At 41.5% G+C, this 17,339-nt stretch overlaps 1 protein-coding gene across 4 annotated transcripts in view; it reads right to left on the minus strand.

Moving 5' to 3' along the window:
• NPNT (nephronectin) overlaps positions 1 to 4,077 on the minus strand; it is a 49,181-nt gene extending 45,104 nt beyond the window's left edge. For 2 of the 4 annotated variants that reach the window (XM_086888290.1, XM_086888288.1), the window contains exons 1-2: positions 3,933 to 4,035; positions 2,461 to 2,561 (exon numbers count right to left, since the gene is read on the minus strand). In XM_086888290.1, coding sequence (XP_086744416.1) covers positions 2,461 to 2,561; positions 3,933 to 4,003 — 172 coding nt within the window. In that variant the 5' untranslated portion in view covers positions 4,004 to 4,035. Of the gene's footprint in view, positions 1 to 2,460; positions 2,562 to 3,932 lie in introns of all 4 variants that reach the window. The other 2 variants (XM_086888291.1, XM_086888289.1) reach the window with 2 other exon arrangements.
• Positions 4,078 to 17,339: the final 13,262 nt, after the last annotated feature.

The following is a 17,339-nucleotide window of genomic DNA, read 5'->3' on the forward strand; positions in this document are numbered from 1 at the left end:
CTGACTCTATAATTGTTTTCCTTGTGCAAACAGAACTTATACTAAAACACCAAAGAAAATGTACATCTAGTAGAGAAAGTCTGACATCTATTTATGCCACTCATTTTGGGGACATAGCTAAGAGCTTTACCTTTGACCAGGGAGAAAGCAGAAGAAATAATCATGCACTTGGCTTTTTGGAAAATTTTCAGTGATATTCCTTTGTACAGTGAAATACCCAGGTTTTCCTTTGAGGCCAGGAATGTTGCCTTCTGTGCCAGGTTAATCCTTCATACTGGGTGCCACATTCCCAAGTTGGAGAGTTGACTACAGATTTTCTATTTGGCTGCAAGCACTAGAGAGATTCACTTTCATTTAGTGTAATCTCCTGCTTTGTGATATGTCTGGAATTTTCACCACCCGCAACTGGGGCAGATTTTTATGTTTTATTTTGCCAATAGTTTGTCTCCCATTTAAAACAGAAAGGGATGGTTTTAGTAAAATTTTCACCTGAATACCTGAGACTCTTCTGACCCAGCAATTCAAAAATTATCAGCATGTAAAGAAAAAAGAGGGGGGAAAATGCTTTTTGACACCTAAATGATAATTGTATTCCTTTGAAAGTCTGGTCCAAATTACTGGAGAAGATCCCAGAAAGTACCCATCTACATGTCTTCTAAATGTGCATGGAAACAAATTTGTGAATAATGGACTAAAATGCAATGGACGAGGTGAGAATTCATCTACCTTTAGCTTTAAGGGAAGAAAAAAATAAAAAAGCATTTATATAATGAAATATATAAAATTTATTTTATAAATTTATTTTAGCTGGGAAAGCTAGCACTAAAAATTACTGTACTGACAAAATTCAAAGAACAAAAAGTAAATTATACTTTCTGTGTATTATTAATTTTGTCTCATTTCCAATTTTAAATTATGAATCTTTTGATAGTATCACTTTATGCTATTCCTCTCTCCCAAGGTCATAAAAATGCAAACACAAATCAGATTTGGTAATAATGAGAAACTGACTTCCACCTAAATATGAGATGTGATTTATGGTCACAACATAGGAGACAACTTGTCTAAGAAAGAGTCACAGTGACACAGTAGTCTGGACTCTTTTGGTTTTGTTTTGTTTGTTTTTTTAAACAGTGCAAAATATTGGTATTTGCCAGTTAAGCCTTCATAGCCTCAAACATTTAAACATACAATGATTTTCAAATAAAACTGCATCATGAAAGGTGGCCATAGATCCCATTGCCTCTGGAGTAGCCTCAATCAACCTACTATGCATTCTTCCTCTTTAATAATCATACCAAGGAGCAGACTACCTGTTACCAATGAGAGCCCTAAAACCCAGAATTATTCATGGTATGGCCTGAGAAGTATCAACCTGAGAACTCTGCATCAAAGAAACAGTATCAGGGATGTTGTATTCCAGAAGTACTTTCCATCATTTTTCACTAGTCATCTTATGTATCTATTAAACCCTGAGGGCTTCTAAGATATTTTGAAAGAGAGAAACCAGTCTTGCTGTTTACAGATTTGAACAAAACCTTTGCTGAGAGTTGCATTTCCAAGGCTTTTCCTATCTTTTGCCAAATATTTGCCCTGCAGACTATGAAACTTACAGCATTTAACACCTGTTTTTCTTTGAAAATGGCTTGGCAGAAAATCATCTTGTCCACATACCTTTGTGTCTAAATTTAAAGAAACCACTAAATAAATAAATAAAGCTAAGGACCAGTGTTTATAGGCTTGCTCCTGCAAAAACTTCAGGATGCCCCTCATGTATGAGTGTTAAACACATCAGGAAGCATCCACAGTATCAAAGGTTGTAATTTTACCAAGCTGAGGTCTCTACATCACTTCTAACAATTTTAACTTCTACACTAACTGCATCCACAGAATTCCTATTGAAGGTGTAATTAATGACAAAGACTTATCTACTAGTTTATCCTGCAGTCATATCAAAGAGTCTAGATATATGTGAGAATCTCAAAGATGTTTCTCTTCACGTGTGACCCAGGAAAAGGATGCTGTCAGACAGATTTATTTCTTTAGTTTGGGGCTACTGAAAGAATGCTTGAGCTTAATACTTAATTGGAACATTTCCATCAATTTTCTAAGTGAAACATCAGTAATTTTGGTTTCCTTTTGGATGCAAATATTATCCCCCTACAGTGCCTGTAACACTGTAGTTATACCAGGTTATCAGATCACAGCACAAAATGAAGCAGAAATCAAAAAGAAATGTCCAAATCCTCATTGCCCTAGCTCCATGTTACCTTACTTTTTAGCACCATTAAAAACAGACAGATTTTTAACATGACAGCATCCTTCTAAGTCAGTCAGGCGCACACGTGCAAGAGCCTAGCCCTGCATTGTAAGGATGTGTGTGAACATGTGAAGACGTGACTAGGTATGTCCAAGCCTTATCTACAAGTGACTAGAAGCCCCAGCAGCAGTGATACTCACGTTGGCACTGTCCCCAGGACACGCGGGCCCAGCCCCAGCAGCAGTCGATTCTGCTCCCAAACCGACACAGTCCTGCAGACGACACTATTTGTCTGGGCCACCTGTACAAGACAGTTCAACAAAGCCTGGTGAAACAGTTTGAAAGTAACTAAAATCATACTAGAGTAAAAATAACCAAAAAACTTACCAACCAAGCAAAAAAAACCCCAGAAGACAAAGAACAGCAAAAACCTCTCCTGCACAGAGATGTATTTTGGGGTTTTTTAACCTTTTTTGAAGGGAGTAACTGCTCTCAGCTGAGCCTAGGATATTTCTATCATTAATACTTGGTTTAGTTAAAAAAAATGTAAATGACAATAGGTGAGGAGGGGAAAAGGTAATTGGGATAACTGAGCAAAGCCTGAAAAAAAAGCTGAGATGCTTTGCAGGATGCTCACTGCTGCCACTCCCAGGCTGGCACTGAACCGAAGTTCAGAAGTCTGAACCAGAATTTATAGTATGGAATAAACGCCATCATAAAGTTTAGGCATTGTTTTAGTTCACAACATATGGCAAAATTTTCTCACTGATACGGCCAAACTTTCCCACTGAAACATAAAACGAAAAAAAAAATGAATGAAAACAAAAGCTTCTTGGACTCCTGAACAGAAATTAAACATACAAGGAGAGCTGTAGTTTTCCCTTGTTCCAAGGAAAAGATACCACGGCCTCACACAGTTACAGACTATTGACAGGAATCAGAAATGTCTTTTGACGACAGGCTGGAGCCCCGTGAGCGCTGCATTTGAACAAACGCTGTAAAAAGAGGAGAAGCCCTGGGGAGGGCGGGGGTCGGGCCGGCCGCTTGCCCCGCACGGCTCAGTGCCCGCTGCCAGCGCCGCCGGTCGCGACACCTGACACGACACGACACGACACGACACGACACGACACGACACGACACGACACGGCACGACACGGCACGACACGGCACGACACGGCACGACACTTGACACGACACGGCCCGCGGGCACACGCGCCCCGAGCTTCGTGTCAAAACTTGAGTGGGGATCTCCGCCGCCGTCTGTTCCGAGTGCCTCCGGGCGTCAATAAGCTAATTTTATCTCTACAGCACGCGATGCGCTTTGTTTTTAATTCCTGCGGGACGCAGCCCCGCCAGAGCAATGAACCCCTCCTGTAGCTAAGCCCGTGTTTCGGGTTCGAGCGCGGCGCGGCGCTCGGCGGGGGCGGGAGGCTCTGGGGCCGGCGGGCTCCGGGCCGGGGAGCGCCGGGAGCGGCACCGGCGGCCCCGCGCCTCCACCTGCGCACCGGGGCTCCGGCCGCCCCGCCTCGCAGGGCACCGGTGCCAGGCAGGAGCCCGGGGGCCACCCCGGCGCCCCGCGTCAAAAAGGGGAGAGCCCGGGCTCCCTCCGCTCTCCCCACGAGGGAACCCCGACTTCGCCCTGCCCGGCCGCCCCCGCTCTCCCCGCGCCTACCTTCTGTCAAATTCCCCGGCCGCCCCCAGCGAGAGGCAGGACGCCAGGAGCAGCCGCAGGGAGAGCTCCATGGCCGGCGGGGGCTCCGCTGGCCGCCGAGGCGGCCCCGGGCGGGCGGACGGGCGGTGGCGGCGGGGGCGCTCCCGCTGCCGGGCGGGCGGGGGTCCGGCTGCCGCCCGGGCCGGCCGCACTGCCACAGCTCCGGGGCGGCGGCGAGCTCGGCGCCCTCCCTTCCCCTCTCCCTCTCCAGGTCCCTGGGCGCCCGCCTGGCTGCCAGGCGCAGGAGGCGCGGCGCGGGGAGCGGCAGCGCCGCCCGCCCCCGGCAGAGGCGCCCGAGGCCCGCCCGGGGCCGCCTCCCCCGCCACGGGCACCTGGCGGGCGTGGGACACCTGGGGCGGGAGAGAGCGGCAGCGAGCCCCAGCTGCTGCGGACAGCCAGGCACAAAGCGCGGTCTGGGGGCACCGAGGAGGGTGGGCTTCCTCGTCGTGGGCTTTTGTATCTTGAACTTCCTGAAGGAAGATGGTTACGCCCTCCTCTCTGCAAAGCTCCCGTCTAAAGCCAAGAGCGTTACGATTTGGCCTTCTTTTACCAACAAAACCTCCCCAACAACAAAGCTTTTTTAAAGACTTACAAGGTGTATATGATTTTTCCCTGTCTCAAACACTCCTATTAACAGCTCTCAGGTGCTGGCATCAGGTGCTCCAGCCCTTGTCCGGAAGAAAAAGTGACAAGTTTAAACACTAACCACACCTCGTGTAATGTGCTTGCACCGCTACCAAGAGCAATGACTGTATCTGTACTACTAACATGTATCTGTTCTACTAACATGTTAAAATACAGCCCTTATTTTTGTTTGGTTTCTATGAACTATGGCTTTGGGACTTGCCAAAGGACACTTCTAATAGCAGCCTGTCACCAGTTTAGGGTCAGAGCTGATCTGAGATCTCTCTGATTACAGATAGATGGGGTCAACCACTTGGACTGAGTTACAGCGTTCGTTTGATTTGTGCCCACATCAAGGTTAAACCTCATCAGCTGCTCCTACAAGGGTCTGGCTGTAGCCTAGAAGCAGCAAACAAGGATTTTCTCTGGTTTGTGCTATAACACAAAGCCAAACCCTTCAGGAAATAGTTGGATATCAACCACAACTTAAAGCTTCAGATTTCAGTTGGTAGTTCTGAGCAGAGAATTTTCCACCCTCAAAACACTTCACCGATAATTCAAGTAATACTGCACAAAGGTGGACATTTTTTGCACATGATACAAATTGTGCCAGTAAGCCTTCAAAAATTACACCTTTCCTCAGAATGGTTTTACCACTTTCTGCTCACATTTGAGCAGAAGACCCCCTCCAATGCTCCTTCCCCTCTTTTTCTCATCTTTTCATGACCACACAATCCCCATGATAAGCTTTCTGTCCACAGCATCAGCCCACAACATCAGTCCAGAACTTTTCAGACACAGAGAAATACCAACTATAGGAGCTACATGGGGATGATTCAGCAAGGTGCTTCTACCTGTGCTCAGATAACATGCAAGTCCCCTTAGAGGACTCAAATAAAAAAAAAACTGCACTGAGGACCAAACCTAGTTCCCTCCACTCCAGTGAGAAGCTGATAGCCAAGCAGAGAATGCAATGACATGGTGCTGCTTGGGAAAGACAGAAGAGCATCTGGCTTGTATTAGATCCTTACTGAAATACAGAGCTGATTGCCAGCTCTTGACTGATGGATAAGTGCTTTTTTTCACTTGGATGTGTGATGTGGTATAACAGACCACGCATAGTAAAATCACTGTCAAAAATTAATGGGCAAAAGGGGAGATAACCTATTTGTGATAACCACAAGGATTTTTTTTTTTTTTTCTGCTAACAGCATCTGCATGCATCTTTCCAGCTTGCAGTAAAAAAGCATTCCCAAATTACACCACAGCTGAGTCCAGGACAAGTGCCAAAAACAACATTTGAACATCACTCTGAATTGGGGTCTAGGGCAACCTGACACTTTCCCTCTCATGTCCAAAGGGACATGTCATAAAATCAATTCCTTTAATGCAATGCTACATAATGGTACTTAATGTTCACAGCAACTTTAAAGCACCCACTATTCCTTTAAAGCATGTTCACTCACGAATGGCAGTAAAATCATTTAATCTCTCCAGGCTGCTCTGAGTATTTAAGACTTCCTCAGCAGCCTGTTTGGCTCTCTTGTATGTTAATGCTAGTGAGCTGGTCAGACATGGTGCCTGCTCAAATTAAGATTGTCTGCTCTTGGTTAACTTCTGCTGCCTTTACAATTTGTTTTGGAGCATCAGCCCAAAAAAAACAGTTAACCAGTTGCTGAAAGATCACATATTACATTTCCATACCTATCAGTGGGACTGAACATCCACTCACAAATTCATTTGTTTTGGCAATGGTTAATCATCACTAGTGGAGTTTTCTTAACAAGGCAGTTTCTCATATCCACGACAGTAGAAGGATTACTGAGTGAGCTGTCAAAGAACCAGACGTCTTGAAGAATTAAAGGTGTACTGAGTTGTATGGGTATTCTTCAAGATACTGTATATAAAAGATGGAGATGGAGAAGTTGTTGGCAGTATGACAATAAAAAGCCCTTTCGTGCCTTATGTTTAGCAAAGCAGTATGAAAGTCTGGCAAAATGCAGATGCCAGTGGGTGGGCTGACCTGATGTCCAGCAAAGCTAAAGTAACAATAGAAGTCCAGCAGCTGCACATCAAGCACTCAGATGATTGACTAGAACAAGTGTCCAAAAAAGTTTCTTCAGAGATACTGACAAGACACTTGGTTAAGCCTAATTCCATAGTCAGGTTTTTAGCTGCAAATTAGCAACAATGAAGCAGAAACATGGAGGAAGATAGTATTTTGTACAGCAATGTTGCTGTCCTTGTGTATAAAAAAGGCAAAACTCATAGGAAGGGGAATTTTGTCTGAAAAGGTGTTCATTTTACGCAATCATAGTGATCCTTCCTGGTTTTTTTTTTTACTCTTCTCCATTCCTCCATAATTATCTTTATGTTTCTCATGCCAAAAAAGACACACTATCAGTCATTATCTTCGTCTCAGACTTCTAGTCTCACGGGTATGTTGAGCTCAGATTGAGACCCTTCTATGCAAATTAAGACCCTCAACTTGGTAATATACACTGTGATGAAAGCAGAGGAGGAGCTGAAAATACTTGCAGCTGAAAATACTTACAGCTGACCATGCCATTAGCAAGCCCATTAGTTTCTGAATTATCTATAACTTCCCATGGAATGAAGCCCCAGGTATATATCCTATTCCTGTATTCTGCACCATAAGTGATGAAGGCACATCTGACTGCACACAAAACTGAATTCTGGTGATAAGGCAGCAGAGAGTGAAGAAATGCTTTGAGAGAGAGGCTTGCTAATTCTGCTGCAGGGAGGGTAAAACTGGTGAGGGCAACTGCTGCTTCTGGGATGGTGAGTGTGACAGAGTGACATCTGGCACACTACAGGTTAACTACACATGCAGGAATGTGTTCAGTGCACTGCTCAAGACAGTACTGATGTTTCAAAAACCCACAACAGTACAGTGCAGAGTATATTTGCAGTGTGTACTTCATTAAAGAATCAAGAATCACTGTCATGTGTCGTACATGTAGCTGGTAATACACAGAACATCAACTAAAAACACATATAAGCAACAGGAAGTTGTTCTAAGGAAGACAAGCTTATTTACAGTTTTGTTTAGTGAAATGAACCTTCCTTGTGTGCATGGGACCTGCTTCTCTCTAACAGCACTACCTACTTTCACTTCACCTGGGGTAGGCTGTTCCCAGCAGTCTCAGCGTTCCAAGCTTCTGCTGCAGGATGAACTCCAGCTTTTGGTATGCTCTTTGTTGCTATAACCATTCCCGAGGGGGAAAACTAACAGAAGAGAAACAGTTTCTGGAATATTCCCTGGCATCATCTGGACAGGCAATATTAAAAAAAAAAATAAAATAAAATAATAAAAAAAAAGAGTTAAAGAGTTATAAATATATAAGTGGCAGATATTTTAGGCTGATAGATATTGGTAAATATGGTAGATGATAGAATATAGTAGATATGACAGAAATCACATGGAAAGAACTTTAAAATTTATCTTCATTGCTTTATATACCTATGAATTGGGCATAACCACACCGACAGAAGTCATTGCTTTCAGAGTATTCCACTGCTAAGTAACTTTTCTTTGAGGAAGGTATTAAATAAGTCCTTTCAAGTCCACTTTCCTAATATTGACTTCCTCCTTGTCTTAAAGCACATTATGAATTTTAATAAATCAAGTCCTATATTCAGCAGAATCAGTCAATAACACTCCCATTTACATAAGCAGAAATTAAGGAACAGAAAATTACTTTTCCACAAATTAAGTCATCTGTCATCAAACAAGAAACAGATCTCCTGTTTTCTAATTTCATACTTCAACCACAAATCCATCCTCCCTCTTTTCTAGGTATTTCACCCTCTTTGAGGCTGAGAAAATTGACCACAAGTCCCACGCTATCCCAAGTCACTAAATCACACTAGGACTTGTGTAAAAACCACTTGATTTGCAGTTAATGGCAAGCAGGGTCACGGTCTGCATTTGTGCTGCTAATGTAACATGTACACCTCTTACAAAATGGGACAGAAGGAAAGAATCCAAGTCCAAATTTTCTATGAGACTTTCAATGTCTCTACTTTTCCTCTGGGGCTATGCAATTCTGTGATATATTTAAAAGTAAAATTTATTGAGTAAATATCTCTGTCACGTGGCAGGTAAGAATTTCTATGAGTCCCATGGTAATAAGAAAACTATAAGGTATCAAGGAAATACAGCAAATTCAATCAGTTAAATCACTCTTGTACTCCAGCTCTCCCTCAGTAAACTTTCTTGAAAGGGTGAGAAAGTCATCCAACCTGTCAGACACTGTAGTATCCAATTTCCTTCTATAGAGATAAATCCTATATAATTCAAAAATATTTCTAGCTTTTCACATTACCAACTTTGATACCAAGCATATTTTTCTAAGGGGATCAAAATGATAATCCCCCAAATTTAATACTAACCTGTTCATTAGGGGGAGAGTCAACTTTGCCTCCCTTTCTTCCATGTAATTTTTGTAAGGTTCTACTCTTCCAGTAATACACTGAGTCCAATAAAACTCCTACTGCTTTACAGCATGTACTTTTCAGATCATGCTACAGCTCTTCATGTCCAGTTTTACACAGTGCAGCCAATGCCTGATGCTGCCTCCTTTCCTCAGGAAGGCAAATGCTTGGACACAGGGACACCGTTCTATACATCATCATTAGTATTTTGTCACTTAAATCATGAGCATCTCCATGGCCTGCATGCACATGCATTTAGCAGTCAGAGGGAAGAGACCAAAACTGAGGCACAAGCAAGACATTCAGCCTTAGTGGAATTTACCATGGAAATATTACTTATATGGCAAGAAAATACACACTTAGGATCAACAGTACACTGTGTTTTTCATGGGCAAGAGATGCATAAAAACCTTCTGTACAACATTAGAGGCAGATGACAGATTCTTAAAAAAAGAAGAAAAACCAAAAAACAAAAATGTAATCACCAGGAAAGAAAAAAGTTTCATTAACAGAAGAGATTTACATGAAGACAAGTTCTTGATCATAATTCTAATAGGAACTGTATTGAATTAAGCAGGCCAGCAGTTTTGTATATTACCTGAAAAAATTATGGACTTCAGCTAAGTCTTCTCTCATGAGCCAAAACTGCAAGCTATGACTTCTTGGGTTACATAAGATTTTAGTATATAAGGAAGAGCCATAAATCAGCCTGAAAAGTTACCAGAATTGTCTTTTTCACAAAAGAAGCAAATAACCTGGTGCAGTGTGGATTCAATTGTTCCTGCTCACGAATTATGGTCCTTACAGCAAGAAATACACTGGGAGATACAGAACCAGAAGAAAATTATTCACAACGGCCTAAGGTAGCAGCTTAGACTATCAAACAGTTTTCATAACTGTTTCTCCCTGTGCCTTGGGCTCGTGCCAATATTGGGGGGGAGAAGGAGAGAGCAAGTATGGGTGTGCTGCCCAGACTTCCTATATAAATTATAAATTATGACAATGCCTTTCCAGAGAGAAATGATCAAGCACTACTTTAACCTGGTCCTTTAGGCGGTTTTATTTTTTTCATAATGAACCTGAATGATCTTTATATAAATTCTAGCAAAGATGGAGTGAATTAGCTGAAAATAAATAAATCACTCTTGGTCCTGGTTTTCCCTCAGTTTCTTTTGGTTTCAGATGCTGTATCTTTGGTTGCCTAACTCAGCTATAGCTGTGTAATGACATGCATCCTCTGGTACTGGTTGCTGATAAATTGACCTAGAACTGCTTATATAAATGATTTTAAATTGCTATTCTCAAGGGGAAAATGGCTGTCTAATGGAATTCTTTATTTAATTTCAAAAATCTTGTTTTGACATACAGAAAATTTGTAGTATATTTTGAGATACCAAGGGGAAGTTGCAGGAAGGAAAACCCATTGCAGATGCTCTGAGGAAGAGTTTTCATTTAGTTTTGATATTGTTGACCCAGCTTCTCTGTTCAACTTTAAACTGCAAACTCTGAAAGAATAGCTGAGAGTGAAAGGGACCTCTGTTGGTCACCTGGTTCAACCTCCCTCCTCAAGCAGGGTCACCCACAGCTGGTTGCCCAGGACTTTGTCCAGGTAGCTTTTGAATAGTTCCAAGGATGAAGACCCCTCAACCTCTCTGGGCAACCCATGCCAATATCCAGTCACCCTCACAGTGAAAAAGTGTTTCCTCACATTCAGGTGGAATCTCCTGTCCATAGCCTCTTGTCCTGTCACTGGACATTATTGGCAAGTAGGAAATTAAGCAGTTTCAGGGTTATCTACAGGGTTTGGTGGACATTTACTGATTATTTTACAGTCTGCTAAAACAATGCATAGTATTTCATACTATGTTCATTTTGAAGCTGTATATTTCAAATCGGTAAATAACACTTTTGAAGACTTCTATGTGTTTTCAGGGTTACCTTTCAAGAGGAGACAATAAGCATTGTGTTTCCTTTAAAATGCAATCCAACACTTGCCTGAACTGTTGAAACAAACCACAATTCTCCTGAACTGCAATTTTCTTAAGGCAGAGAAACAAAACTGTCCTGACTTAGACTGGGAGCACAAGACTAGAAGATTTCTCCATCAGTAATGAGGAGACTCTTGAGAAGACAGAATGAGAAAATTTCAGAAAGAGTTGTAATGAATATCATTAAAAGAGAGGGAAAATCTAAAAAAGAATGCAACAAATCTATTGACAATTTTAAAAACTGTTTTTCAGACTGTATCAAAATGTTCCAAGATAAATTAAAAATAGTCCTGCAGAGCTCCACAGAATCCACAAGTAACAGACTTAGTGACAAAATTAATGACCAGTTCTGTGGACAGACAGAGGACACACATTGATGAGCTGTGTTGAGCTTCTCATCCACCAGCATTCCCAAGTCCTTCTCCTCAGGCCTTATGGATGCTGAAAGCAGGCAGGGTCAGCAAGGGATGTGTGTGACTGGTGCCACCTGGCACAGGGGAGTGATTGATGACAGGCTCATGCCCTGCCTGAAACTGCAGCAAGAAGGATGCTGCCTGCCCACATGACAGTCCTCAGCCACATCCAGGACGCCCCCAAATAGGATCTAGACTGCTGGTCTTGATGGTCATCTCTGAGTTATCCCATGTTCAGGATGCTGCTGTGTTTGGATGCCTCTGCCAGCACAGGGGAAGGAGTGTCCCAGTGCAGTATCCTGCCCCAGCTCACTCCCAGAGGAAAAATTAGATGAGTGGGACTGGTCCTCAGCCAGGCTGTCCCCCTGCATTCCTGCCGGAATGTTTTTGTCTAAAATTTCCCTAGTAGGATTAAGAAAAAACAAAACAAAATAAAAAACAAACAAACAAACAAAAAACATCACCCATGCTGTCTGAATTAATTGCTCATTTGAGACAATTTGAAAATTGTGAGAAACAGGAAAAGCTATTGATATCTGGAAGGATGAATCTGACTAGCAAGTGCTAAAAGGTCACGAACCAAGTTTGGCTCAGTTAAGTACCCCTGAATTTTGTCATTGAATCAGCTTATATAGCAGACATAACCAAACGTTTGGATTATTCACTTTTAAAAGAGGTCAGTGGTACCACCTTGTTTCATGATTGAAAATTTTTCCTGCACATTCAGAGTCACTTCAATGTACCAAGTTTAATTGACTCCTTGCAAGAATGAACAAAAGGACTTGATGGTAATGCATGAAAGATTTGATAGCATGTGCCGGAGAACCTCCCTGACCATTCTAACTCGGTGTCCAATCAAGGTCTCATCTAGTAATCAACAAGTTACTAAAGGAACCTCTGATGCTGTTTGTTCTCTTTCCTGCAAGGGCCCATCAGGAGATTACAAATGTTGCCTTTCCACCCTAAAAGAAAAAAGGGGGATTATGGATGCTGAAAGCAGGCAGGGAGCACAGAGCCTGTGTGAAACCAGGTCACATAACTTTCTCAGACTGGCCTGAGAAAGTGTGGCCTGAGAAATCATAAGGAGGAATCCATACTGTCCTTGGAGGACAACATTTGCAGGCGTAATTTGTATCCTTGTTTTCTTGCAAGAAAAGGTCAAGGGGTGGTGTACCCAACTGTCTAGTAATGGTGATGTGTTGGTTTAATGACCGATGAGAGTTTTACCTCTCGCAACTTCTCAGACCTGTCTATAAAAGAAGATCTGGAATAATAAAACTTGCTCTCTTGTGAAACCCTGAAGAGAGCCCGTGTCGTACTTCCATGGCCGTTCCTAATATAGTGCAACAAGGGCTGTTCTCAATCTATTCTTCACCCAGCTTGTATTTGTGTTCGGGGTTCCCCTGACCGAGGTGCAAGACCTGGCACTTGGCCTTGCTGAATATCATGAGGTTTGCATGTACCCTCCTCCTGAGCCTGCCAATGTCCCTCTGGGTGATATCCCTTCCCTCCAGCATGTCAATCACACCACTCAGCTTGCAAACTCTCATCATCAGCAAACTCTCTGAGAGTGCACTAAAATTCCACTGTCCATGTCACAGACAAAGACATTAGAAAGTGCCAGGCGCAACACCAACTCGTGAGGAACATCTCTTGTCACTGCTCTCCACTTGGACATGAAGCCATTGGCCACAACTCTTTGAGTGCAACCATGCAGCCATTTCCTTATCCATTCAGTGGTCCATCCATCAAGCCCACATCTCTCCAGCTCAGAGACAAGGATTTTATGTGGGACAAATGCTTTGCGCAAGCCCAGGTAGCTGACACTAGTTGCTATATGCTCATAAACCAGCCATGACTGAGAAGTATTCTTGATCAAGTAGGGGAACTATTAGAGTTGAAAAGGTAGACAGGAAAGAGTCTATAGAAAGGTCTCTTTTCTTTCAAGAACCATAGCCTGAGCTTCTGTAAAATATTTTGCAATTATCTGAATAGTGTAAAAGCTGCACCTTTAAAGCGACAAACTGTCAGCTCTCAAAGGCAGAGGAAAACTATCCAGGTAAATGAGGTGTCATTTTTCCTTTAAGTGCAGTTAAAAACAGTCATCTGCCCATCAGAAAACCAGACTGTCAGGCTTGCGTAATACTCAGTTTATACTTTCACTGAAAGGAAAGGCAGTGATCACCTAAGAAAAAATGAATATATTTTAAACATGTTAAATCAGGAGGAAACCAAAAGAAGTCCACTTAAAGGGTTAGGTGTGTTTGTGCTGTAAATGACACCAAAGATACTAATCTCTGGTTCTTGGCTCCCAGAAGATTATGATTTCTGGATTCAAACAAACAAATATTGAAGCCAAACCTAGTTGTCCTGAACTTTTAATTCATTTAGTTTGTGAATCATTTCCCCGACACTGTCAATAGCACTGATAATGAAAATTTAGGTGTGCTCACTTCTAGAGCAACCCAACAGAGTATATGCAACCCCAAGGAGTAGTGTATCAGTGCACCCTAGGGACACCTCTCATAGACATTTCTACAGATTCCTTCTGCATCCCAAAACCTGAGTTTCTCACTCCTCACACAGCGACAGCACAGCAAGGTCTTGATTAGAATTAAACTAGCACTTTCTGGCATTTACTGTTTTGAGTATTTTCTTCCTATTTGCTTTCATGGGTGTCAAATTCGGCTTTGATTTTCTTGGTTCAAACCATAAAATTACCAAATAAAAGTATTTTCTACTCTTTCTCAATAAATGAAAGGTGCATTCATATAAGAGTCAGACAGCATTTGCAGAAACCTGCTTTGTTTCATATAAGAAATTAATCTAGTGGATTTGATCATCCAGGCAGAAAGTACTACTCTTCAAAAGTACAGCTTGAGAACACCAGCTGAAAACTTCATATTTCTGTCTTCTGCACTGCACTGACTCTTCTCTGTAAGTGAAGATAAGTATTAATTCCTAGCATTTTTGTGCATGTGTGCCTACATTTTCATAGTTAAAATATCTTCAGAGAGGCACTAACATTCTTCAAGATTAGATTCACAAGGTAAAACATAAAACTATATTTTCCAGCAATCTCCACACAGAGTAGCAAATTCTGTATAGGGGTGGTAGACACAGAACGGTGCTGTGTTCTCCTCAGAACTTGAGTGCTCCCACTTCTTTCAAGTAAGGTAAGAGCAACCATCAAATTAATTAGCTGATTTATGTCTGCCAGGTTGGCAGTGTATGCACCAGTGGTGTTTATTCTTGTAAAAGAATAAACTTGAGCTAAAAACAATTGCAGTTGCAAGTTCTCTCAGTAAGGATTATTCAGCTGGAACATGTTTTACTTCAGAGGGCTTTTTGGTATTTACTACAGAGCATATAAATGTAATCCAATTGTAGTAAAGATTCATAAACTAACCAAAAGTTTCAAATTGCATGTTTGCTTCAGATCACTTTGAAAAGGATTTTCTTTTCCAGAATCCTACTTTGAATGTAAAATGGTACTCCAACACGAATGAGGTATCTATTTATAACAAATGTTTGTGTGCAATGGTCAAATCCAAAAAAAAGAGGAACTGAGGAACTGAATGTTTATTTTAGTCTTGATTTTCTTCCAATGCCTTGTGCAATTTATCCTGAAATTCTAAGTATATCCCCCTATATAAACACTGCAAATATGAAAAGGAAGTGTATTTTCTAGAGCTTTTTTCCTCCTTTTTCCAAAGTAAAGAGATGCTTGTGGTCAAATTACTTAATGAAAAGAATTCAGTGTGTCAGCGATCATCCCAACAAAGAAAACATGTCCATTTACAGTACTGTTTAACTATTTCTGTAGTTGGTGACCACATTAAATGGGTATTTGAATGGAAGCATGCCAGATGAACAAAAACAACCTTCACGGGGGCCAAACATTAGCTCTTTCTACAAAATTAGCTAAATGTGTGCAAAATTACACACATCTACTATAACTGCTGACCTCTCAGGCAGCTCAATACTCTATATCTGATGTGATTTTTTTAAGAGAGCAATGCCAATAAAATACACCAGGAGTTGTTATCAGCCCAACATGTCATCGTCCAAGGTTATATTGAGCCATAGCAAAATATATACCTTACAGCTCAGGAACTGTAACACTGAAAATGGGTATAAAAATGGGTATCTATTCATGAAAGTATCTACAATTTAAGTTGAAAAGTAATGTTAGCTGGATCCCAAAATAACCAGAAGCTCAGCAATTCTACATTTTCATAGCTGCAGAATAAAATTGAATGAAAGTTAATTTTAGGAAGTCACCCACTGCAGACCTCAGTTGAAGGAGGGTGCCTGGGATTTGCAGTCGTGAATCAGAACCTTGGTTCTTCTGGTTGCCAAAAGTGATCTGGACTGGATGCCTTTGAAAAAGGAGCAGCAAAGTTTGTAACAAAGATCAGTTGGCTCAAAATTCTCAGCCTAAGTTCTAAACCATGAGGATACTGTCCCTCATGATCCTTCCCTACCATCTACTTGAACCATGCATAACTTTGTTGTCTTATTTAAAACACCTTCAATTTAAAACCCTAATTTAAAACCCAGCTCAATGGTAGTTGTTGTGAGAAATTCCACTGGCTAAATACAAATATCACAAAGAAATATTCATGTTATATAATGCAATCACTTTACTTTGAGTTTGCAAGCTTATTGGCACTCTAAGAGCTCTACAAGAACTTAGTTATGATATCCCAGACCACCATTTTTGTATTTTCTTTGCAAAATAGTAGGATTCTTTGCATACAAGCTATTAAAATCACCTACATGATTTTCTTCAGCTTATGATTGTGTTTTAATGTGTATTTTTTTATACAGACTGAATGCAACCAAAATTGAGATAAGCTGGTCAAAAAAAGGAAAAAAAACCCAAACACCACATAAGCAGCTCTTACCTCTATCAATTCAAATAGGCACAGATAATCCGGAAATGGTTCACAGTCCAGAACATACCAGATCAAAAACCTTCCTACAAATATACAGCAGGGAAAGGAAACAAAATTGCTAGAGGGAGAGAGTACCACAGCTGGAGTATGTCAAATAACCACGCTCCATTCAGCAAACCCTTCTGTCTGCACATTTATACCTCACTGCTTCTCTTCACATGCCTGCACCAGAAGTACCCTACTATCTGGAGAATATCAGGCTAAAACATCTGATCAGTAGGGTAGCTACTACATGGGGGTTTTATCTTTTATTTTTACCTAAGTAAGTTTAAAATTACATTTTAGGCATACCTATGTTTATTTCAGAGATCAGAAAATGTACCCTCCATGTTTAGTCCACGTTTCCTATTTCCCATCTTACCACAGCCACAACTTCATTTCCCCTACTTGGGCACAGTTCTCTAGCTCATACAAGTCCATAGAAGTAAACAGGACCCATCAGAGAGTCCTGGGAGAGCTGGCTGTAATCATCATGAGGCTGCTTCTTATCTTCTTTGAAAGGTTGTGGAGCCAGGGCAGGTTTCCCAATAATTTCAGAAAGGTAAATCTATCAGCCAGAAGGACAACTCTAGGACCTACATGGAGGGCACTCTAATTTCCACCCCTGGGAAAATAAGAGGAAGGCCTTTTGGAGGTCCCCTAATGCAATACATCTATGATTTCCATCTAACTTGGTAGCTTCCTTGAGAAATGGGTATCACATCCCCACGTAAAATCTAAAACTGTGAAGCGTTTCAATCCTCCTCCTTATCTGCAACACCATTTAAAATCACTTGATCTGTCATTCCCTAATCATTACAAAATAACTGATCTGTGATGAGAATCCTGCCAACGACTTTGATATGCTACTGTATAAAAGTGAAAAAAATTAAAGAAATCCAAAGGAAAAAAATGCTAAAACTGAAAAAGACATAAAAAAGTGGG

The sequence above is a fragment of the Cyanistes caeruleus genome, chromosome 5, assembly GCF_971803275.1.
Source record: "Cyanistes caeruleus chromosome 5, bCyaCae1.hap1.1, whole genome shotgun sequence".
Classification (NCBI taxonomy): Eukaryota; Metazoa; Chordata; class Aves; order Passeriformes; family Paridae; genus Cyanistes; species Cyanistes caeruleus.